The 24538-nt window shown below is 55.6% G+C and overlaps 1 protein-coding gene across 5 annotated transcripts; it reads right to left on the bottom strand.

Annotated features, from left to right (window-relative positions):
* Nucleotides 1-459: 459 nt before the first annotated feature.
* Nucleotides 460-23081, bottom strand: MIER2 (MIER family member 2). 5 transcript variants are annotated; one of them, XM_065918399.1, is made up of 15 exons: nucleotides 22136-22156; nucleotides 15039-15129; nucleotides 14321-14463; nucleotides 12172-12297; nucleotides 11682-11805; nucleotides 11148-11239; nucleotides 10822-10891; nucleotides 4781-4932; nucleotides 4475-4556; nucleotides 4312-4406; nucleotides 3081-3205; nucleotides 2869-3002; nucleotides 1756-2176; nucleotides 1552-1584; nucleotides 460-1369 (listed from the first exon to the last, which is right to left on the bottom strand). In XM_065918399.1, the coding sequence occupies exons 3-14, from the start codon at nucleotides 14453-14455 to the stop codon at nucleotides 1581-1583; spliced, it is 1560 nt and encodes a 519-aa protein (XP_065774471.1). In that variant the 5' UTR covers nucleotides 14456-14463; nucleotides 15039-15129; nucleotides 22136-22156; the 3' UTR covers nucleotides 460-1369; nucleotides 1552-1580. The 5 variants fall into 5 exon arrangements, with proteins under 5 accessions (XP_065774471.1, XP_065774474.1, XP_065774473.1 ...); XM_065918402.1 differs by lacking the exons at nucleotides 1552-1584; nucleotides 22136-22156 and adding an exon at nucleotides 23038-23081 and having other exon boundaries at nucleotides 14321-14442; XM_065918401.1 differs by lacking the exons at nucleotides 1552-1584; nucleotides 22136-22156 and adding an exon at nucleotides 23038-23081.
* Between the last annotated feature and the right edge of the window lie 1457 nt (nucleotides 23082-24538).

Genomic DNA, 24538 nt, shown 5'->3' on the forward strand with positions numbered 1-24538 from the left:
AGGAATAAAGGGGACACCAAGGACACCAAGAAGAAAACGCCAACCTGAAACGTTACTGCTGCTCCGCCGCAAAGTCGCTTCCGACTCTCATACCACGTTAAAAAAATAAGTGCTTGAGAAACAAAGGAGGGGTAAGGACTCTCAGCCATCAAAAGCCAAGAGGAACCGGTGCAGATTCCCTGCCCAGCCCGTCCATCCGCAGTCTCCCAGCCCGTCTGCCGCCCAGCACCCCCACATCTCACCCGCTCCCACAGGCAGGTCCATCCCCATCAGGTGCCAGCTCAGAATCGCTTCCACTTACCTGATGACCTCCCTTGCACCATCATCGAGACACAGAGCTTGCTCCCCACAACCCCCAGGCCCCGAGGTCCCTGGAGCCAGACCAGTATGGGGTCCACCGAGTGACCGGCACCTTCTGCCACCCACCCGCCCGATCCACCACAAGGCACCTATGGGGCTTCAAACCAAGTTTAATAAATAAAACAGCAAGGGGGTCAAGGCAGTGTCACTTCACAGTGTGGTCCTTGGTGGGGCAAGGGAAGGTCGAGTCCAGCCCTGTGAATGGCTCGCGCCAAAGCCCCCTGGTGACACGGGGTGGGAGCGCTGCCCTGCCCCCAGAGGACCCCACTCCCATTTGTAAACAGGAACATAAATAAAACAAGGCGGCTGGGGAGGAGAAAGCCCAGGACCCCAGCAGTCCTGCTGGGACCTCAACAAAAACACAACCTCCTTGGTCAGGGAAATGGGCTGGAGCCGGGCCCCCGGTGCAGCTCGGACAGGGCCTCAGTGCCAAGAGGTGTGAGTCCCGTGTCCTCAGACCCACACCCGAGGCAGCCAAGGACCCAGGGGGTGGGGGTGGGGTGCGTAAAGTGCAGCTTTTCCTGAAGTGGAGAGCGGGCGGACAGCAGGGCAGGGCCAGCATCGAGGTATATGGCTCTGCGCCCCACGGGGTTTGGCACCGAGTAGCAGCTGCCCCGAGCCTGGGCTGGGGCGGCCCGTGGTCCAGCTGGGCGCAAGAGACGAGTGAGCAGAGAGCTGAGGGTGCCCGGCAGAGGCTGCTGGTGGGGCGGCGTCCGGCCCGTCTCCCCTGTCCCTGGCAGGGCCTCTGCTGCTGGACAGGCTGGCCCTCCATGCCCGGCCGCCGGATGGAGCCCAGGCTGGGCGTGGAGCCTGGGTCACATGGTGTGTGGCATGGGAGGGCCCCGCTCACCCTGGTCCTCGAAGAGTTCTGAGCAGAAGAGACGCCACCCAAGGCCCGCAAAAAAGGGAGGGGTCGGGAAGACTGACAGGCAGGCCTCACAGTGGCCCCAAGTCCAGTCCAGCTACATGCCCGCCTGTGGCCAGGGATCAACAGGTCATCACGTTACAGCTGCAGGGGAGAGCGGGAGAGACGGGAGACATCAGTGCAGCCCCCAAGCACCGGGCCCACCCTACCTCCCAGAGACCCACCCCCACTGCCGACAGCCCCTCCCAAGGCAGCAAGGCCTGGCGCCCGGGGAGGGCTGGCGGCTCGCAGGGCCAGGAGCAGCCTGGCACTGGCCCCGTGTGTACCTTTTTGGATTTTGAACCGTATGAATGTATTACCTAGTCAGAAAAATAAATAAGCCAAATTTAAAGTAGAGAATAAAGCTAAAGAAACCAACAGCCTGCTCGCGGGCCACGCCTCCCTCAGGCCCTGGGGCAGCCCCTCCCACCGGCCTCAGGGTGGCCTGAGATGGGGGCACAGCAGATGGGGGTCTGGGGGGCCACACTCACTGTGACAGGGGCTCCGAGTGTAGCCCGGGGGCCGGGCATGCCGGGTGGGAGGCCAGGAAGGGGTTCACGTCCCCGATGCCGATGAGTCCAAACTCGGCCACTGACAAGGCCACTTGCGGAGGGCCCACGGCCTCCTCAGGCTCTCCATCAGTGTCCTCGTGGCTGGAGACGAGCGGCAGCTCCTCAGGCAGGGTCAAGTCCACGGCCAGCCTTGGGCTGGCACCGGGCTCTGGAGCGGCCGTGGCAGGCGAGAAGAAGGCCGGCTCAGTCAGGGCTGGGGGCCGCCGAGGCAAGGGCAAGGCTGAGGGCTCATCCAGTGGCGGGAACGAACGAGGCCCTGGCTCCGAGGATGGGGGTACATCAAGGGCCTCCCCAGGCTCGCCAAGACTCTCAGACATGCTGCTGCCCATGCTGAGGGGCTCTGCGGGGGGAGAACGCAGCTGTGGCCAGGCCCCCACGGTGCCCACACCCAGCCCCATCAGGTCAAGGGCAACGCAGCCACAGCCCGCAGGCCCAGAGGTCCTGATCACCTCAGGCTGTAACCTGTGTGGGCTCCAGCCTGCTGGGCCCGGCAAAGCCAAGGACCCTCCTCACAGAACGTTCACACGAACGTGTAAGACACACGAGGACACGAGGGGCCTGACTTGTGGGAAGGACATGACTCTGTTCCTCAGGGTGGGCCAGGACACAGCAGGGTAACAGAGAAAGTGAGGGGAACGCAGACGCCTCACTGGGCACACCAGGGACCCGACCGCACTCTGGAGCCAGGACCACGGAAGCCCTGCAGACCGAGACCAGGGTCCTTGTCCCCTGTGGTCCCTTCACAACCTCACTAACCACTTGGGCCTCGTCCTGCTCTCACACAGCCCTGGGCCTGGATGCCAGAGGGACACAACACCCCGTGGGCTCCCACCCAGGGCCACAGACCACACGGGGCTCTCCCCACAGGGAAAGCCAGACCCCAAGGGCGCCTCATGTGCAAGATGCCCTATGGGACCACATGAGTGGAAGGACAGGGGCCCCAGACGCCTGCTCTTTCTCTTCAGTGTCCAGTGGCCCAGGGTGGAGACCAGGGAAGAGGGGCCCTGAGGACAGGGCCTGCCCCCTACTCACCCGCGTGCATCCGGGCCAAGCGGTCATGCTCAGGACCCGGGCCGTGGGCAGCGGCAGGCAGGGGCAGGGGTGGCGAGGAGCGGGGGCGGCCAGGGCCGTCGGGGTCACTGCCCTCCAGGTCCTGGTCAGCATCCCTGCGGGGAGAGGGGGTGAGGGCTGGGGCTGCCTCAGGCCCAGTGTCCTCCCAGCACCCGTGGGCGCCTGGCACGCACGTGTTTCCTGATGGGCCGTACTTCCGGCGGCCTAGCCGTGTCTGCTGAGAGAAGTAGTCGTAGCGCTCGGACTTCTTCCACAGGTAATAGTACTCCACACACTCGCCCACTGACCGCGTGCGCACCTGTGGGGAGTGCCAGTCAGCTCAGTCCAGCCCTACCTCCCCCACTGCCCGGACAGCAGGGAAGAGCAGACCCCAGAGCAGATGCCGCAGATGGTGGCCCAGCTGCTGATGGGAGAACCTACTGCTGAGCCCAGAACACGGGACCTGACACCCGTGCCTGGGAGGGCCTGGGACGAGAGGTACAGGACACCCCCCACCCCCAGAAGCAAGACTGACTGGCTTCCTGGAGGCCAGCGTCATGGCTGACTAGAGACTCGTGTGGGAAGAAGACCATGAACCCTAAGACAGGTGCTCAGGGAGGGGGGCTGGGGGCCAGTGGTTGGGGGAGGTGGGGCGGGGTGGGGGTGGGCCCACACTGGGGGCTTCAGGAGCAGAAGCAGCCCCCATGGGAAGACCAGTGGGCCCAGGCATGCTGGGCCTGGTCTTGGGCCCATCCCTGCCCACAACAGCCCACATGGGCCCCACACTACTCCAACCCTGTGAGGGAAAACTCTGAAACCCCAGCCATGAGCATCCCATGGTGGGTGGAAGGACCAGGGTGCCAGCCCTAGGGGAGCAAGACAACTGTCAGGGATGACGGGCTGGAGGAGTCACATGAAAACAAGAGGGAGAGTCAGGCTCCCAGACAAGCCATGGGAGCCCAGCCAGACAGATGTCCGGGGCTGTGTGTGGGCAAGGCCGGGGTTGTGCCATAGGTCAGGGAGCCACAGGCAGGCAGCACTGAGCAGGACATGGGGAGACCAGCAGCGGCAGGTCTGGATGAGAGGGACATGGGCTTGGAGAGGAGGAGGACACAGTTGTGGGGAAGGGCATGTGGACCTGGGACCTGGCAGCCACGCTGGCCACACCCCGTGGGTGCCATAGCAGGAGAACCTCCTCCTTGGGTAGAGTGAACATGGAAACCCTTAGTCCTTAGGCAAGGGAGTTGGGAGGGAGTGCAGGTGGGGTCGGAGTTGGGGAATCGGCAGTGAGCACAGATCTGTCCCCAGACTGGAGCCTTTCCAGGGGAGCAGCGGGGAGGAACCTAGAGCCGCAAGGAGCCTGGGGGGGTGGTTCGTCCTGACCTCCTGCTGCGGGTGGAGCCATGGGCAACAGGCAGGACTCACCTTGTTGGCCTGGATCAGGTGGAAGTTCTTGCCATGCACGCGGAAGCCATGCTCGAAGTTGCGGCGCTCCTCCTCACTCCAGGCGCACAACCCGTCTGCAGGGGTGGGGGGCAGTCAGCAGCAGAGCAGGAGTTAGGGGGCCCCCAGTCAGACCAGCGCTCACCTCGGATCACCTTCACGTTGAACCGCAGCCTCCGCAGGGCCTCCTCCGCATTGAAATTGCACTTCACCAGCTCGTACAGCGCCTGGGGGTTGGGGGGGTGGCAGCCACTGAGACCTCTGCCTGCTCACCTCTAGGGGTGGGGGGTGGTCCACATTGCCACAGGGCCGGGGAGATGGATGGGGTGGGGGCATCCACTACACCATTTCCTGTCACTAACAGTTTCCAAATGAATCCGTCACAAGCATAGGACCACATTGGCTCCCGCCCCTCTGGCCTGGCAGTCCCTCCACCCCATGGGCAGCCCACCTGCTCGCTGTCCTTCACGGCCTCTCCCTCCGGAAGGTGAGACCCAGCCATCTCGTGCCACCTCCGCTTCACCGCCCGGTACAGGAACTCCTCCACTTCCCTCTCGGGAAGGATGTTGGGGTCCCAGAGCAGCTGGTCTTCGTTCTCGTAGACTGTGCAGAAGGGGCAAGGTCACGTGTGGGCACGCAGGTCATCTCCTCTGACCACTTCCCAGGAAGCCCAGCAGGGCAGGCCAACTTTGCCCCTCCAGAGGACAAGGGCCTGACTGGTGGCCTGGGCTGGCCTCCACCTCTGTGCCCCTCAGGGCCAGTTCTGGGCACCAAGGTGGGAGCGTGGAGAGGCCAGTGGGGACCGAGTGGCCAGAAATCAGGGCCAATTTCCCGGAGGAGGTAGCAACTAACCTGAGGCTGGAAGGGGGACTTCTGACCCTAGCCTTTGAGAAGGCAGCTGCAGAGAGAGCTCAGGGAGGGGAAAGGCGGGATCAAGTGAGCAACACATGGAGCCCAGACTCAAGTACGGGTGAGACCTGGGTGAGAGCCTTGCTCAAGCCAGAGCCCCCCAGCCACTACAGCCCTCAAGTCAGCACCACACACCAGCCAGACTCCCCCCTCAGGCTGCAGTCTGCATCCAGCGGGCAGCCCCTAGGTGGACAAAGCACATAGTGGAGATGAGGCAGAGGGAGACCCCAGTGCCAGCACCTCTCAGTTATCCAGGGAAGAGCCACTGGAACCAAAAACTAAACAACACACACAAGCCCAACACCCAGCGGAGGGACTGAAGACGGAACCCACTCCAGGCTGGAGTCTCTCCTGTGGGGGACCAGCCACTCCAGGGCAAATGCCCAGGGACCTGCAGCCACTTCTCTCCACTTCCAAAGTCAACCTGAGTCCCAGGCTGGACCAGGGGGGTCAGCCAGAGGGGAGAGCGGGCCGCTCCAGAGAAAAAGTGACACCTGCCACCATGGCTGTGTGTTGACCTATCACAGCAGGGTGAGAGGAACCATGCGACCACAGGTAAGTACATAGACAGTGAGACATCAGAGCTGACACGCAGGATTTCAAAATAACCATGATCCATGAGGTAAGATGACACCAGAAAAGAACAAAACAAATAGAAAGTGCGAAATTTCAGCAGAGAACTGAAATTCATTCAAAAGAATCACACAAGCATCCGAGGACTGGAAAACACAGTGTGTGAGTTATGAACCACCAGGTAGCTTCAACAGCAGCAAATGACATGATCAGTGACATCACAAAGAATCTTGTTCAAATATATCAAACTGAAGCTTTAAGAGGACCCAGTTTGAAAAGCAAGGGGGGATGGACAAGCACCTGAGACGTGTGTGACTGAGTCACAGAGAACAAGGACAAGGCCCTGGGGCAGCTATAGAGAGAGGAGGGCGGGAAGTCCACTGGCAACTCTGACCCACAGAGCCAGGAGCTCAGGGCACGCCACAGTCTGAACTCTGAGAAACAGAGGAGAAGGCAGAAGGGAAGTAAACAATCTCAATGGAAACAGACACAAAAAGACAATGGACTAAAGTTGTTCAAGTGTTAAAAGGATAAAGCCTGAAAACCTAGACTTCTGCACCCATGAAAATAGTCTTCAAAAATGAAAGTGAAATTAATACTTTTCAGAATTCATCCACAGCAGAACGGCACAAGGAGCACTGAAGAGAAAGTTCTCCATCTCCTGGCCATGGAGGCTGGAGGGATGGATTGCAGCCTGAGGGCGCCATGGGCAGAGACACTCACAGCTGCAACCTGCTGGTGCGAGCGAGGCTGGGGAAGAGGTGGGACGAGTCACACTGTCTGAGGCCCCTGAAGTGAAGGGGAATGGGGGCGCATGCATGCAGAGCAAACCAGGGTAACCACTGGGAAAGTGACGCAGACATTAAGACCAGAATCCAAAGAGGACAAAACAACAGAATAAATTACCTGATGAATCAAAGACAGGACAAAATAAAGGAACAAAGAATACACGGAAGACGCAGAAAACACAGCACGACGGCAGACGTGACCCCCTACTTGCAGGGGTTGCAGGACGTAAGGACTGGACTCAAAATGCAAACTGACAAAAATCAGATCCCAATATACTCCGTTTACAAAACCACACTTTGTGAATAAGGAGGCAGAAAGGAATGTACTGTGTGAATACCAGACAGACAGACAGACATCACAGGAACATTCACAACACGGGCCACAGAGCCCAGCCCCCTGACCTCAAAGGACAGAAAACAGCGCACAGCCTTGGGCCTCAGAGAACTCCAACTCAACATGAGCCACAGAAGGGGGACCAGAGAAGCCTCAGTGCCCATGCTTCTAAACAACCAGAGTCAGAGAAGGTACCACAAGGGAAACTAGAGAACAGGACGAAGCTGAAGAGAAGGAAGGAGGTAAAGATGGAAATAAAAGTCAACTACACAGAAATCAGATGACAGAGACACATCAACAAAACAAGAATTAGCTGTCCCTTGTGAAGGGCAATAAAACTAATATAAACTCCCAAAAGTCTGATCAAGAGAGAATACAAAACAAAAACTGCAAACTACCAGTATCAGAACCCAAAAAAGAGACATTATTATAGGTTCTATACATGTTAAGAAAAGAATAAGAGAATATTATGGACTTTCTGCCAAAAAGTGAACAATTTAGGTGAAAGTGGTAAACTTCTCAGAAATACAACTTATCACAACAGGAACAGAAATGCTAAACAGACTGATGTTTAGTAAATAAACTGAACTAATCATTCAGACTCTTCCATACACAAAATCTCCAATTAAAATAAATTTATATTAAAAAAATTAAATATACAGCAAAAAAAAAAATCAATCTGAACCCTGAGCCCACAGAGCATCACCACAGAATCCTTCCAACATCTAAAGCAGCAGCAGTAACTGTCTTACACAGATTCCTCCAGGCACTAGAAAAAGGCACTTCTCAACCATTTCCTGAGGAAGCGTGACCCTGAAACCAGAGCCCCATGAGGACAAAAAAAACAGAAATGACAAGCCAGTGTCTCCACGGACACACGTGCAAAACCCTGTATAAGGAAGGGGCTGACAACATGCACCAGGCCTTCTCAGGGGCAGCAGTGCTCGGCAGTAGCCAGTGCAGTGTGGGGAGCACAGACCAAGGCTCCGGGGAGGACAGGTCAGGGTCCCCCAGTTGTCAGGGTCTGGCACGCCTCTGGTCAAAGCATGGGCTCAGCTCACACACACAGCTCAAGCTGTTCACATGAGCTTCTGTTTAAAGACACCTCATTTCATACATGTCATGGGCTCACTAATACCAAGTTCACAGCAAGAGCTCATGCCCAGACAAAGCTCACCTCACACGCGTTTTCTCTGACAGGCACACGTCAGCCCTCATGTGCTCAAGATCCCAGAGGGCCCCCAGCACCACACCTGGGGCCACTTTAAACCGCAAAACACGAAAACCACAGGCTTCAGTGGACACGAGTGTTGACAGCTGAGAGCTGAACAGAGAAGGAAGCTTCCCTGGATCAACCTTCCCGGGAACATGTACTCCGGACAACTCAATGTTTCTACCGTCTGTACACATGCATACCCAAAAATGACCCTGAACAGGTGTTCATTCTGGGCTCACACGTTAACTTTAGCCACGGGGTAAATGCACAAATACAGAATCTGCAAATAAAAAGGATCAACTGTACACACCTGTATCATTATCGTAAAAGACAGTATTTCGTGACTTGGTATGGTTTACTCCAGAATCCAAGGCTGGTTTAATGTCTGAAAATCTACCAATTCACTACATCGAAAGAACAAAACAAAAAATGACCACAGATGTAAAGGCAGAAAAACTTATCTGACAAAATTCACAGCAAAAATTGTCTGCTACTAAAATCAGAAAGAAACCTTCTCATCTAATATATGTAATTCTAAGGTTACACCAAGTGGGGAATGAACACCTCCCCGAGTCTGGGAACAAGACACAGATGTCCTCAGTCACCACTTCTTTTTACTTCTGGAGTCAGTGAAATGACTCAAGAAAAAGAAATAAAACATACAAAGATCACAAAGAAAGAAATAAGGTTATCATACACAAATGATATGATTGGTTACATTTAAAAATGCAAAAGAATCTACAAGGCATTAAAATTAGTAAGCGAATTTAGTCAAGACACTGTGTACAAGTTTGAACTAAAAGAATCCAAACTGCATTTCTGCTAGCAAGAATCACAAGACCCTTAAAACTCTGAAACTAATGAAATTAAAAACCTAAACAGAGAGGTCAGCCACACTCAGAAACTAGAAGTGTCAGTATTGTTAATGTGTTGCGCCTCCCCAAATTAAATTTAAGAGCCAATGCAATCCTAATCAACCCAGCAGGCACTTCTGGGCCAAAGGACAAGCTAATCTGAAAACTTCTGTGCATGCAGAAACAAAAGTTACAAAGTTGGAGGTTTCAGAGCATCTCAGACTTACTTAAGAGCTGCAACAATTAAGACAGAGTGGTCAGGATCCTGGGTCAGACAAAAGAAAACAAGAGAAACCCCCAAAGCAGAGGGACCTTGCCGACATTGATCTCTGATAGAGGCACCCCTGTAATTCAATGGGGGAACGACGGACATGTCCATGTGCAGGACTTGGGGGGGGGGGGGGTGGGGCAGGCAGTCAACCCTGACCCATACCTCCAACCCACACATTAAAATTAAATTATATCACAGACGCCAACATAGAAGGGGGTCTACAGACGCCTTAGCACACAAGCGCATTGTGGCTAAAATAAAGACAAGCTAGACTTCACCAAAATCAGACCCCACTGATGGGAGAACACGCCTGCAGTGCACACAGTCAGCCACAGACACACCCAGGACACTGCAAGGCAGGAGAGGAAGGCACTTCATTCAAAGGGGAAAGGCCTGGGCAGGCATCTGCAGGAGACATCGACTTGGAGGAACAGGCACTTAAAGTCACAGCAGGGCACTTAAAGCCACTCCACACCCACCAATAAGACAGACCACCCAGGGCTGAGGAGGACTCGGAGCAACTGGAACTCCCGCACAGCTGGATGATGCCCCAGGAATGAGCGTGAGTGTCCGCCAAGACGGCCACACCACAAACCACCAAAACAGCAACCAGCTAGAGGAGTCAACACAGGCGTGCACACAGGGGACCTGATGCCACAGCACCCACAGCGCACACACTGTGTGGGGGGTCCCTGCAGGGAGAGGCCAGCTCCCAGCCCAGAGACCAAGGGCAGACCTGCGGGAGAGCACAGGCTCAGCTCGCGGCTTCCTCTGGGGAGATCCTGTGTACCAGCACATCCTGGCACCTGGCTCAGCCGCGGCCTCCTGTTTCCCATCCTTCGCCCGAACTGCCTATGAGGAGTAAGCACATCCCACCAGCCCACATCCAAATTGGGGCCCTGGGAAGCATTCCCCTCTTTACCAAGGGTTCCCGGCTCCCTCGTCTATCCCATCCCCCAATCCCAGCTGCCGAATCGTCTCAGAAAAGCCTCTGAGCTCAGAGTGCTGGCCCAGGGCATGCAGGAGCCTTGGGGCAAAGAAAAACAGATCCTAGTTGACAGGCACCTGCCTTCACATCCTGACCTCAACACCTGCACACAGAAGGGATGCCTTCTTCCTCAAAGAACGGAGGCCCAGCTCTAAATTCCAGTGAGATCGACACACAGACACACATCAAGTCAGATGGCGAGTGACCTCAGGAACAGGGCAGAGCAGAAAAACACTGCTCAGGAAAAGTCCCGGATGAGATGAGGGACTGACCTGTGGGCGACGTGCAGAGAGCCCGCACACCCAGGAGAACAAGCACAGCAGCCCTGGGCCGGGGCTCAGGGTAACTTCAGGGCCCACGGCCAGCCAGAAAGGAGGGACAGCTACCTCCCAGAGCACCCTGCAGGTCAGCTGCCCTAGGTGGCACCTGAGCTGGGTTGGGACTCTCAGGCTCACTCAGAGGACCTGGGAACCGGCTTTGGCTGGACATGAAAATCTTTCCTGGAAGACTGGGTGGCATTTCTCCTGCTCCCTGCCCCCCAGCTCCCAGGCCCACTTACTCTTCTCACCATGCCGGTTCGAGTGCAAGTTGCTGAGGTCAGCTTGGAACTGAGGCCCAACCATGATTTCCTGCAAAGGCAAAGGCCCAGGAGGGTCAGGGCGGACAACGGTGCTGATGGGGGCTGCAGGTCACTGCCCAGAGCCAGGACTGGCTGAGTCTTCCTGTCTGCTCTGAGGCCAAGCCTAGGAGTGTGCAGGTATGCGAGCAACGGTGTGTCTGGCAGAGCCAGACCTGTGGTGGGGTGGAGGGAGTGGGGGAGCCCTCGGATAGGACCAGGGCCACAACACTCATGCTTGAGTCCAATCCAGCGTCAGAGCTGCTCACCTTCTTACACTTGTTGGCAGGAAGCGGGTCCTCCTCAGCATCTGATGAGCTAGAGGAGCCAGGCTCCTTGTCTGCATCAGCCAGGAAGCAGGCTTCGGAAAAAGAGGAACAGTGAGGCACGTGCCCTCTGCCAACAGACCCTGGCAGCCCCCAGGCCCCCACTCCGCTCTCCAGCCACCTGAGCCCCAAGTGTGCCCCTCCTGAGAGGTGGTGGGCCCAGGTCCCAGCCAGGGGATGAGGCGAGAGGCACAGAAGCAGGGTCCGCAAGGGGCTCTGCTGCAGTCGTAAACCCAAGGGGGGCGGAAACTGAACACCTCCTGCTGCAGTGCACCATCGGCCAGGTCACAGCCCAAGATCCCCTGGACTTAACAGACATTCAGCACAAGAACCAACACACTCCCCCATGGCATAAACCCAGGTCACCAGCCTCTGCACAGGGATGGTGCCCAGAGGGGCTCCAACAAGAGCAGGCACCCCAGGGGCCCCGAGGTCTGAGCCCCCAGCAGCTCCGGGGCAAAAGCAGGGGTCACCTACATCCACTCTGACTAGGGAAAAGGTCGGAGGCCTCGTGGGAGGTCACAGATGGGGTGAGGTCATCGGCTGAGGACTGTGTTTCTTCCTCTTCTTCCCCTGAAAGCAAATCCTTCGCTATTTGGTCCTTTTAACAAGAAAGTAAAGAACAATTTTGTACTTTATTTTTACGATCTCAAATAACACTAATGATGATAGCATGATGGTGCCAATGTGGATGAGCCTCCCTGTAGGAGCACCCGGGATCCCCGAGGGATTGCTCTCCCCAATCCCCGGGGGCTGCCAGCCAGGGAGGGGATGTGCCTCTGCCTGAGACCTAGGACAGTCAGAACCCCTCCCCTCTGACCCCGCCAAGACCTGCTCGGGACCCAGTGTCTCTCCCTCCCAGGGTCCTCCCCTTGGCCACACGGATCCTGGGTGGGCAGTCCACACTTCCTGACCACACCCCTACCTGTCCAGGGCCCTCTTGCCCAGCCCCGAAGCCTCCCCTCACCTTGTCTAGGGTCATGTCGGGCAGGTGGGCTGCAGCATCACTGCCCTCACTCTCGTGCTCCGAGATGGGGTCTGAGGTCTCGTAGCCATACAAGGCCAGCAGCTCATCAAGGGGCATGTCGCTGCTCTGTGGGGGCAGGGCTATGTCAGGGGCACTGCGCTGGGAACTCTGGCCCCCTGCCCTTGAGCCCATCAGCCCCACGACCAGTCCCAGTGGTTCATACTAGCCAGACCCCAAGTCCAGCCCTCGTCTACCGACTCCTTTCAGTTCCCCAGAGGGCATCCCAGTCTTGGACCAAGGGAGCAGCTCCTTCAAGAGAAATCACTGACTGCATGTCACCAGAGTAAACCTTGGCATAAATGCTTTCGAGCAGAATATCCCAATTTTGGAATACTTGGATCTGACAGCATGAAAGTAATAAACCCCAATGCCCACTGTAAGGCTGGAAAGGCAATATAAAAGGCAAGTGTATTCGCTTTTGCTTTGGATGTTATTACACATTCTTTCTTTTCCTTAACAGCAAATAAAAATTGTATCTCAAGAAAAAGATGTTTTTGGCTGCACCATGTGCCTTACAAATCTCACTTCCCCAATCAGGGACTGAACCCTGTGTTCCAGTGAGAACACGGAGTCCTGACTGCCCAGCCCTCCAGTGAGAACACAGAGTCCTGACCACCCGACCACCAGGGAGCCCCCCTGAAGGAAAATAGATAAGGTATTCAGTTAAAGAATAGCTGACTTTTTTCTCGGTTACTTTTGAGAAGTTTTGAATTCAAGTTGAACTCTTTAAAACTGTTTTCTCTTTTTTGAACAGAAGAAATGTTTTGGTTTTAAGACCAAATCAGTACTAAGTGACATACCAAGCTAAATAAATGTCCAGTGACTACTCTTTTGGTCCCAGTACTTGAAAGACATTTGGTAAGGTCAGTGTTGACATTTAACAAACTGACGTCTGTGTGCCCCACCTCCAAGCTGACATGATGAAGCCCCACTGTGACTGGAGAAGTCCATGCATCTCAACTAGAGAGCAGCCCCTGCTTGCTGCAACTAGAGAAAGCCTGTGCACAACAACAAAGACCCAACACAGCCAAAAATAAATTAATTAATTAATTAAGGCTACAGGACAGGGCCCTGACCCAGGAGGCCAGTGTTCTCACAAGAAGGGACCAGAGAACTTGCTCTCACCCTGACTGTGAGGGTCACAGTCTCAGAGGCTGCACAAGAAGCCGCATCTGCAGCTGAGCAGCACCCTGCAGACAGGCCAGGCCAGGCCAGTCTTGGTCTGGGGCTTCCAGGCCCCAAACAGCACAAAAATAAACCTGCTGTTTATAACATCCCATTCTGTGGGACTGGCACACATGTGCTCTCTAGATTTTACACGGCGGACTCTGTGCACACGCACAGGACTTACACATCGTGGCACCAGCACCCAGCCAGCATCTCATCCACACAGAAGGTGACGAGATCACACATGGGTCAGGACCACTCTGGGGTCAGGGCCGCCAGGATCAGGGCCACCCTGGGGTCAGAACCACTCCAAGGTCAAGACCAGTGGACCCTAACACAAGGACAGAGCTCATCGGATGTGGCTACGGGGTCCAGCCCATGAGGCTGCCACCTCCTGCACTCTGCTGCAGCATCAGAGAGCATCCACAACTATGTCAACAGACTGGTAAATACTCCTGCCTTTTCCATAAACAGATCTGTAAGAGGCAAGACTCACTCTCTAACCTAAGAGACGGACCACAACAGACTGACATCTGCCTTAAGTCAGCATTTCACATAGATTTACAGAAATGTAAAACTATTTCACTCTTTTCCCTTACATTTTTTTTGTTTGGAAAACAGTTATATTTTCACAAAAATGTGTTATTTCTACTTACAATGGGTTTGCTGCATCACCTACATAAACAAAGCTCCTTGAGATCACCAATAATTGTTAAGAACACAAAAGGGGGGTCTGGAGTCAAAAAGCTGGAGAACACTGGCTCACTCTCCAGGCCAGCTGGTCTGGAGCCCAGCGCACCACGAAGGCAGGACCGGCTGGTGCGGCCGTGCCTCTGCTGACAGAGCCAGGTGGGCTCAGAGACCGAGTGGACACATGGAGCAGCTGCGAGGCTGCTGATGCCCTGCCCACACTGCTGGGTACCTGGGAGACGAAGTCCTTCTCCAGCTCCTCCTCCGGCTTCTCTGGGCCCCGCGCTGCACCCTCGTGCTCCTCCCGGACGCCGTAGTTCTGTGACAGGATCTCCGCCAGGTGGAACTGATGGTCTGCAGAGCCCATGGACACCACTATGGTGGACAGCAGCCTGGTGAGCTCTGCACCCGTCCCAAACCTCGCGCTACGGCTGAGACCACGGGGCAGAGGAAGCCTGGGGGCCCTGGGGCTGTGTGGTGTATGCACGTATGTGTATGTCCACACAGCCGCCCAACAAATGCCCCACCCTCCTCTGGTCCCAGCCCAGTAGCTGGCGGACATGACCAGATCTGGAGCCTTCCCCAAAGACCCAGGATGTGCTCACTGCTATATCTCCATGCTGCTCCTCAGTACAGTGACTTGTAAAGAAAAAAGAAAGGACACAGCCAGGTCTCACTCAACCCCAGCAGGAAATAGTGAAGGTCTGCATGTGGGTCCCAAGAGCAACAGGAGGGGCTGGAGCCTCCAGAAGCCAGAGAGGAGGAGCCAGTGGCCAGTTTGGGGAGGCATAGGGCCCCCAGACAGTGCCCACCCAGCACCCTCCCTCCTGCAGCCCCCGCCCCCAACTTGGGGGTGGACCTGGCCAAGAGGGAGGTCCTGACCACCAGCTGGCTTGTCCTCGCCCCCACTGAGGCCCTGGCGACCCAGAGAGGGGTGACAGGTAAGGTACCTGCTGTGGTCTGCAAGCTGGGCTCCCCGGGGCACAGACTGTGAGGCAGGCAGGGGGCCGCACCAGGGCTCTGCCTCTCCAGTGAGGAGGCCTGTGGAGGAGAGGAGCAGGGTTATGACTCGTAGGCAGCCACATGGCCTGGCCATGGTTAGAGCTGGCCCCCAGGGTACATCAGGGCCACAGGAGCGACCTCCAGCGGCTGGGGGCGGGGGCACAGTGGGCCAGACTTTCAGTCACAGTTGGAGTCCAAGTGCCCAGGCAAAGATGCTCAGTGGCACAGGGCTGCCACCAGCGAGTTCGGATCCTCCTCCATGTGGGAATAGCACCTGTGGGCACCATGAGGAGCCTGGATCAGCCAGCCACCAGCAGCTGATCATGGCCAGGACACAGTGTCAGGTGAGCCAGGCCCACACACAGCCCAGCCAACACCTGCAGCCAGGTGCTGACACCACAGCCACACAAAAGGACCCAGCCTCCAAAACGTCATGTTCAAAATGCAAGAGCCACCATGGAGAAATACAGAAGTTCTTCCAAACATAAACAGTTACCAAATGACCCAGCAATTAACTCTACTCCTAGGTACACACCCAAAGAACCAAAAACCTATGCCCATACTAGAAGGTGCACACATGTGCTCACAGAAGCGTGACTCACAACAGCCCAAAGGTGCAAACACCCTAATGCCCATCAACAGGTAAAAGAATAAAGACACAGTCCACCCTCAGGATGAAATTTTACTCGGCCGTGAAAAGGAGGGAAACCCTGACACTTGCTACCACATGGACAGATCTTGAGAACAAGATGCTCAGGGAGAAAAGGACACACAGAAAGACACACAGGGTGTGATTCCACTGATGGCAAACGTCCAGAACAGGCTGATCCACAGACACAGAGTGGGTTCCTGGTGGTCAGGGGCTGGGGAGGGGTAACTGTTGATGGGGGTGAGCTTCTATTGGGATGATGGAATGTTCCAGGTAAGGGTGAAGGTTTCAAAGCTTTGTGAACATACTAAAAACCACCAAATTCAATACTTTAGGTGGGGATATTATGAAGGACATAAATTATACCTCAAATTTTTAGAACTACATTAAAAAAAAAAAAAAAAGTACAACAGCTACCATTATCACGATGTTCAAAAGCTTACTAAGAACAAGAAAACTAGACCAATAACTTCTATAAACAGAACCACAGTATTCCCCAACAAAACACGAGCAAATTGAATTCAGCGACATGCAGAGACCACCACACGGAGACAAGGAGTGGCTCAGCACAGGGATGCAACACACAGGTGACACCCAGCGCGACAGCCGACCACAGCACAGACCAGATGCACACCCACAGCGTCCTCTCAGCAGACACACAGACACAGCACCTGCCCAAGCCCAACACCTCTCGTGATGGAAACACTGACTACATGAGGCCTGCAAGCGAACTTCCACCCAACCCCAGCCACTGCCGCCTCCCGGAGACCAGGGCACTGTCTACACAATGCCGTCCTGGAGGTTCCAGTAGGCAGGAAAGTAAAATGAAGGGAATCAAGTTGGAAAAACACGTCATGACCTGGGACACAGAAGATACTAAAGATACTGAAAAAACTAAAACCAGTAAGTGAGTTCAGCAAGGCTGCAGGACACAAAACAAGCCACAGAAACTTTACTCCTATGCAGTACCAACAAACAATCTAAAAAGAAAACAAGGAACACAGTTCCATTTACAACAGCATCAGAAAGAACAAAATACTTAGGGATAAAAGAAGTTCAAAACTAATACTCTGAAAAGTGCCAAGAATGTTGAAAGAAACTAAATATCTACATAAAATGGAAAAAGACTATATTCCTAGCTCAAGACTTAAAACTGCCAAGATGTCAGTGTTCCTCAACTCATCTAGAGGTTCAATGACAGGCCCATCAGAAACCCAACTGGCTTCCACACAGAAACTGTCCCAAAAATCACAGGAAAACTCAGGGACGCTGAACAGCCAGAGGGAAAAGAACGTTTCCCAACCTCAAAAGTACTGCAAAGCTACAGTAATCAAAACAGTGTGGTGTTGACATAAGGTGAAATAGATCAAACTAACAAAGCTGAGGATTCAGAAGTAAACCTCTGAATTTACAGGCAAACAAATTTTTTAAAGGGTGACAGAAAAATTCAACATGTATTAAACAGTCTTTTCAACAAATTGTGCTGGAATGCCTGGCTATCCACACACAGAATAATAAAGTTCAACTCCTCTCCCACACCACACAAAAATTCACTCAAAATGGATCAAAGACCTCGAATATAAGAGCTAACACCATCAAACTCTTTGAAGAAACCAAGGCAATGAGTCTTTCTCACCAGGCAACGGTTTCTTAGGTGAGCCACAAAAAAACATAAACAACAAAAGAAAGAACAATAAACTGCATCTCATCAAAATTAAAACTCTCTGTGCTTCAAAGGGCAGCATCATGAAAGTACAAAGGTAACCCAAAGACCAGTAAAAGATATGTGCAGATCACGCAGCTCTAAAACTGGACTTGTATCTAGAATATGTAAAGAATTCTTACAGATCATCAAGAAAAAGGAAACCAAATTTTTAAACAGGCAAAGCCTCCAAAGAGCGACACACACAGCCAATCAGTACATGGAAACAAGGCTCGATGTCAGGAGGGCAAGTGAGCACACTGAGTGAGGAGGATATGCGACACCAAGTGTGGGGATGTGGACCCATGGGAGGGGACCTGCAGTGGACGACGCAAGGAGCACACCTGGGGGTCGGGGGTACCCCCATCACACCGCCCTGGCACAGTGTCAAGCATGGAAGCCAGTGAGAAAGCAGACCAACCACCTGTGTGCAGGGGCGGAGTACACACAGCCTACTGACCAGCCCTTCACCCCTCTACCCATGAGGCACCGCCTCCAAGGGTCAAGGCCTTCCCTCTGCACTGACCACCCTGCTGCTCACACCCTCCAGGGGACTCCTCACAGCGTTCTCCCACGTGACACACACCACCTGCCTAACAAGCTGCTTGTTTCTCTCTTGTGAACCTGCCCTTGTCAGCCTGAACCACGGGGCCCCAGACAGGACCCAGGCAGGCAGAGGGAAAAGTCAAGCCTCTCCTCCCTGACAACACCCAAGAGAAGCAGAAATCTTCATTCACATTGAGACCTGTTTACGAGTGTTCTCAGCAGTCTGACTCACAATAGCCAAAGGAGGAACGAACCCAAAGAGACATTGGGTGGAATATCACTCAGCCCCGAAAAGGAGAGAACTCATTACTACATGGATGGACCCTGAGAACACGAAACTCAGTGAGAGAAGCAGACACAGAAAGACACACAGGGTGTGATTCCACTGATGGGAAACGTCCAGAACAAGCCAATCCACAGACACAGGGAGTGGGTTCCTGGTTGTCAGGGGCTGGGGGAGAGGAGAAAGATGACTAAGGAGGACACAGTTTCTTCTGGGCTGGTGAAAATGTTCTAAAATTGACTGGTGATGCCTATACAAGTCTAAATATGCAAAGAACCACTGAATCAGACACATTAAAATGAAAGAACTGTAAAGTAAATGAATTACATATACCTCAGTAAAGCTGTTTACAAAAAAAAAAAAAGATTAGAATAGTTAATAAACTAAACTTTAAAATTTTAGAAAAAAGTAAGTATTTATTAAGTATTTAGTAAGAATTTCCATACTGATTTCCTCACTGAGTCAAGAGGTTGCATAATCATTTTCTTCATTAGAGAAATACAGGACTTAAAACTCCGAAAGATCAAGTCACTCAGTAAAGCTCACACAGCATGTAAATGGTACAACTACAAGTGCAAACTTCGCTCTGGAACTCAGAAACGCTTAACAGAACTGTCACTCTTCTTGGGAGCATGAACCAAAGTACACAAATGGTCAGCAAAGCCACAGAGAGCCGGGCGACAGAGCAAGCCGGGGCCCTGGAAACACCAAGGTAAGAAGTCTGAAGCTTGCCAGGAGACCGGCCCAGTTCTTGGGGAGGAAGTGTAGGGGAGTCCCCAAGAGCTTGGCCGGGAGCACTCCAAGTTCTAAGGGGAAGTGTACAGGGGGAATACCCCAAGGGGTCTCTCAGAAGCATACCAAGTTCCAAGAGGAAGTATACGGGGCACCCCAAGTGTTCGGTGGGAGCACCCCAAGTTCTAAGAGGGAAGAGGCACCCAGGGGCACCCCCAAGTGCTCTGCCTAAAGCACCCCAAGTTCTGACAGGGAGTTCCCACACACAGGCCGCTGTAAGAAGGTTAGCCCCTCAACCTGGGGCAGGAGGTAACAACACTGGGAGTGAGGGAGCAGCCTAGACCCGGCCCCGGAGTGGCACCCTCGGCCCCCCCAGGAAGGGGCCATCAGCCTGCAGGCACGGGCCACCTGCAGGGGCCAGCCCAGAGATGTTCCTTCTGGGTAAGGCCCAAGCATGAGGACAGCAGCAGGCAGTCGGAGAAGGGCTCAGCCCAGCGCCCCCTCCACCTTGGGGTCTGCCCTGGGATGCCAGCAGGGGAGCCCGGAGAGCAGCAAGGGGAACAGTGGCCAGAGAACAGTGGGAAGGCCGGGTCTGCTCAGCCTCCCCACAGGCCTCAGATCCCCAACCTCACCTCAGGCAGCTCTGAGAGCACCATGGTTGCCCTAACACCGACTTTCAAGCCAGGCCCATGCGCAGCAGTGGGTCCTAGCGTCCTGTCCACCTTACCCTCCCCCACCCCATTCAGAGCACTCTGGAGCCCAAGGCCCCCGTTTTGCAAAGGTGGGAGAAGGAAACAGATGAGGAGCTGGTTAAGGGCATTCCAAGTTAAAATTTTTTCTAAAGAAGAAAAAAGGGGGGAGAATCAGGGTTAGAAAGATGGAAAGGCAGCACTGTGGGGACTTGGTCCCCAAGGCCACTGTGGGGAGGAAGAACAAGCCCAGGGAGGGGAGCTGCCTTGGCCTGGGACCCAGATGGGAGGGAGGGGGCTCACTTAGGAGGAAGAAGGGGCCCTGCCCTGTCTTCAGTGGGGTCTCAGACAGAGCAGGGGCTCAAACAGGACGGAGGCACAGCTGGACGGGTCAGAGCAGTGTCTGGGTCCAACTGACCCACAGAGACATCGGGGTCTGTCCTCCACTTTGCGAGCCAGGCACCCCACCCACAGGCTCCTCCTCCAAGTATGGGACACCCCATGACTTCCTTCCAGAGGGGGGGGGGTCCTACACCCCCTTCCTGTGCAATGGCTGGGCCCGGGACTCTGGTGGGAGGGATCCACGTGACCCCCAAGTCTAAGCTGTGAAAGGCAGTGTCATCTCCAACAGCCGCCACGCTGTGAGGAAGCACAAGCCACAAGGGCAGGCCACGCTAGCATTGCAGCCACACGTGGGCGGCTCAGCCCAGCCACCAACCAGCCGCAACCACAGGCGGGACCAGCCAGACCTCAAGGCTGGGACAGGTAGTTAAGAAGCACTGGCCGCTTCGAGAAACTGACTGCAGAGGTGGCTCATCACACAGCAGCAGTTAACCGGAACCCCCGCCCGCCCCCCCAGCAGGTGGGTGGTCCCACTGCTGACTGACAGCCCATGCAGCACCTGCTCTGCGCTGGGACGCAGAAGGCCCCAGGGGCACAGCAATCAGCAAACAGGTTCTGCCTGCCAGTCTCGGCAAGTCACCCACCTAGTTGTGGACACTGACCAACAGCAGATGTGCAGGGTATTGAGGGGAGAAAACAGGGTGGGGGCCCTGCACCAGGGATGAAGGAGGGCCTGTATGGCTGTCTCCACACAGAGGCCAGTAGGGCAGCGGACGCCACCACACAGCGAGGCCCCCACGGATGCAGATGTCACAGGGAGACAGGAGCCCAGGGTGGGAGAAGGTGCAGGGGATCCTCGGAGAACAAGGTCATTGGGCTGAGGATCACAAGACAAAGATGCACTTTACCCTAAGGACAACAAAAAGCCGTGTCTTAAGCACAAGATACAGACAGTGGACTCAGCTTTTTAAAGATTAAGTTGGGATCCACGAGCAAAACAGTAAGAAGCACCCCACCTTTTCTCAGGGTGCTGATGGCTACCTTGATGATGAGAAAAATCAGCACTCACTGCTTGGTCAGGAATCACCATTTGTATTGGTTCAAAACAGGAACTGCACAAGGCTCAGCCTCTGTACAAGCACGGAGCCAAGATCTTGTGGGACCTCAGCTCAGAGACTGGCCCAAGGCGGCGCAGAGTGAAAGGCTCCAGAGATAGAGGCAGCCTCCCAGGCAAAAGCCAGCCATGCCCTCCACCACTGGCATTTGCATACCTGTTGTCCCTCACTGCCAGGCCCTCAGGGCCTCCCACTGAGTTGGTTTTCTTTTTAAGAAACCAGCTCCAATTCACCCCAAACTGGACACCTGGGAGCCCTGACAGGGCAGAGTCAACAGCCAAACCATGGACCACTCGGGGCAGGTTGGCCGGGGAGTCTGTCCCACCCACCTGTTCTGCTGGCCCCTGAGGCAGAAACACCCACGGACAGCCAAGCTCCTGCTGGGCTGTCAGGAGACCTGGCTTCTACCTCCATCCCACAAGTACAGCCACTGCCCAGGAGACTTGTATCCCCAAATGTCCTCTAAGCAAAGAGAACTACTCTGGAAGGGCCCTTTGGGTTCAGCCACCCACATATAAGACAGGAATGGGCTAGGGAGGTCTGGCCTTGCACTGGTATGCCCACACCCTCTTTGGCATAAACGCAGGGCCTGTTGTTGACCCTGCGAAAGTCACTGGTGGGACAGAATGGCCAGTTCCACCCTCCAGAACACCCACCCACGCAGCGCCAAGACACACAGCCCAACGTGGCTCCCTGACCAGGCCGAGCATCCCAGGACCCGGGCGGGTGTCTGCTCCTCTCTGGGCCTGGGCAGCCTCACCCACTGCGTGAGAAATACTTGCTGAGTCCAGGGACCTGCCTGGAGTCCCCACACTGATCGTCTGCACTAAGAGTCACGTCTGCTGAGTCCCTAGCAGATGCGTTATTCATTTCATCCTCTCTACAGCCCTAAAAGGTGAAAGAAGGTTCGCACTGCTTTATCCAACATTCCAAAAAGCCCTCAAAGTGAAAGTTTTTCATCCCTGGTTCGACCCGCCACGAAACTACCGGGTGTCTGGGTGTCGACGATCCCAGCTGAGTTTGCTTAAGCATCACAGCCCAGAACCCCACAGATCCTCAAATCCGAAACACTCTGAACTCCAACATCGGTCCGGCCCCAAGGATTCGGGGTCTTGGGCCCGCTTTGCGAACAGAAAGAGGAGGCTCCCCGAAGCAACTTCAAGCCGCGGGAAAAAGCAGCCCTCCGCGCCGGGCTGGCCCCAGGTGGGAGCTCGAGTCCCGCCCAGGGTCCTGGGATCCAGTGGGAGCGCGACTCCGCGGGACCAGCGCCTGGGGGTGGGGAGTGGGTAGGGTCAGAGGGAGCAAGATTCCGTGAGCTCAGCGCCGGGGGGTGGGGGCTGGGTAGGGTGAGGGGGCTGGGGGCCGGAGGGGGCACGACTCTGCAGGGCGAGAGCCGCGGGATCAGGGGTGGGTAGGGTCAGGGGGCTGAGGGCAGGATGGGGCACGACTCTGCAGTGAGAGCGCCGCGGGGAGGGGCGTCAGCGCCGCTGGTGGGGTCAGCGGGCGGGGGTCCGGTGAGCCAGGGTCCGGTGGGAAAGCGCGCTCCGCGAAGTTAGCAGACGCTGGGCGGGCGCCGGGGGCGGGGGGCGGGAAACTGCGGACTCGCGCCCCCTCCCCGCCCCCGCCGCCCCCGCTCCACCCCGCGCCCCCGACCCCCGCACCGCACATGCGCACTGCCGCCCGCGATGTGGCACCCCGGAGGGGGGGGCCGGGGCCGGGGGCGACGGCCGTTGGAGCCCCGCGCACCTCGGGCTCCAGTGGGAGCCGTACTGCGACCCGGCTCCGAGCCCCGGCCTGGGGCCTCGGCGCCCAGGGCCCCCACGCGGCCCGGCCAGGCGACGTGGACACGAGCCGGGGCGGGGGCCGGCTACCCCGGCCCGCTCACTCACCTCCGCCATGGCCGTGTGTGCGCGGGAGGCGGCGGCCGCGCCGGGATCCCCGGATGCGGGGCCGCGCGCTCATTGGCTGAAGCGCCGGGGCGGGCGGGGGGCGCCTGGGCGGGGCCGGGGGCGGGGCTGGGGCGGGGCGCGAGCCGGCGCGTAGTAGGTGCGCGGTCTGGGATGCGCGGGTTTCGTCGGACCTCGGCCTAGGCTTGGAAGGTGGGGGCACCCTAGATGGAAGTCCCGATTCCTGAGTAGTAGAGCTTAAGCGCGGGTCCCCAGTCCTCCTTCCAAGCCATGGTGTCCCCCCAAGTGTTACAGCTGAGGACCCCGAGCCCCGGAGAGACTCCCGCCCTTAAAAGGACTGAAGTCTGGGCAGCGTGGTTCTAGAACTTTCTACACGTTTGCACCAGTGACGACGTATCTCACTGGGGGCTTGGAAACTGAGTGCCCAGTGTCAGCAGGGCAGGTGGAGCCCAGCCCGTCCGCTGGCTCTGGACCTGTTGCTGTCTTGAGTTGTGTCTAATCGATGAAATGTGATGGGCCTGCGCTGGCAGTGAAGTGCATGAACAAGAGGGTCCAGACAAGAATTCCCCATACTTGCATCTCAAACATGTGCTGAGAGCATCAGGGTGGAAGGTGTAGACAGAGGGGGCAGAGCAGAGACTAGGATGGTGGCTAGAGCAGAGGTGGAGTGCTGGGGAATATGGGCAGAGCAGAGACGTGGCACACAGGTTTCAGGCTCACACAAACCAGGAAGAATGGATGCAGGGGAGACCTAGGACTCAGCCCCGGTTCTTTTCAAGCTGCCTTTGATATCAGTGTCAACCGGGTGCTGGATGCTTGATGTAAAAGCGCTAGCCTAGCCCTGGGGGAGCCTACCAGCCAGGAGAGAACTGGTCTTAGAAGGCCTGCCCTGCTCTCCTCTGCATGAGTCACAAGTTGCATGAGTCATGAGCTCCCCACTCACATTGGTGTACATCATACATTTTGAGGGTTCAGGCCCTTGGAGGGAGGGTCCTCACTGATAAGGGATCAGCTTGGTCAATCAGTCACTCAGTGTCCCCTGCAGCCCTCAACTGGGTACTGAGGTCCAGTGAAGTAGGAAGGTGAACCAAGACACAGTGACAGTGGGGCTCTGTATAATCACACATGGCAGCAACAGAGGAAAAGGGCTTGAGTAAGCCTAGGGGACCAGAGGAAACTCCTCGGAGGGAGCTTTAACAAGAATCATCAAAACTGAGGGACAGGGAAGCCTGGTGTGCTGCAGTTCTTGGGGTCATAGAGTCTGACATGACTTGGCAACCGAACAGTAGCAGATGGATAGATGGAGAGAGGGATGTGTTCCAAGTCTGAAAGGTTCTTCCCCTGTAGTATAAGCTGCAGTCATCAAAGCAGCATGGTATCAGCACAAAACCGGCATGAATCAATGGAACAGAATAGAGAGCCCAGAATTACACCCCCACCTATGGTCAGTTAATCTTAGAGGAAGCAAGAATATACAATGGAA

The sequence above is a fragment of the Muntiacus reevesi genome, chromosome 1 (genome assembly GCF_963930625.1).
Source record: "Muntiacus reevesi chromosome 1, mMunRee1.1, whole genome shotgun sequence".
NCBI lineage: Eukaryota > Metazoa > Chordata > Mammalia > Artiodactyla > Cervidae > Muntiacus > Muntiacus reevesi.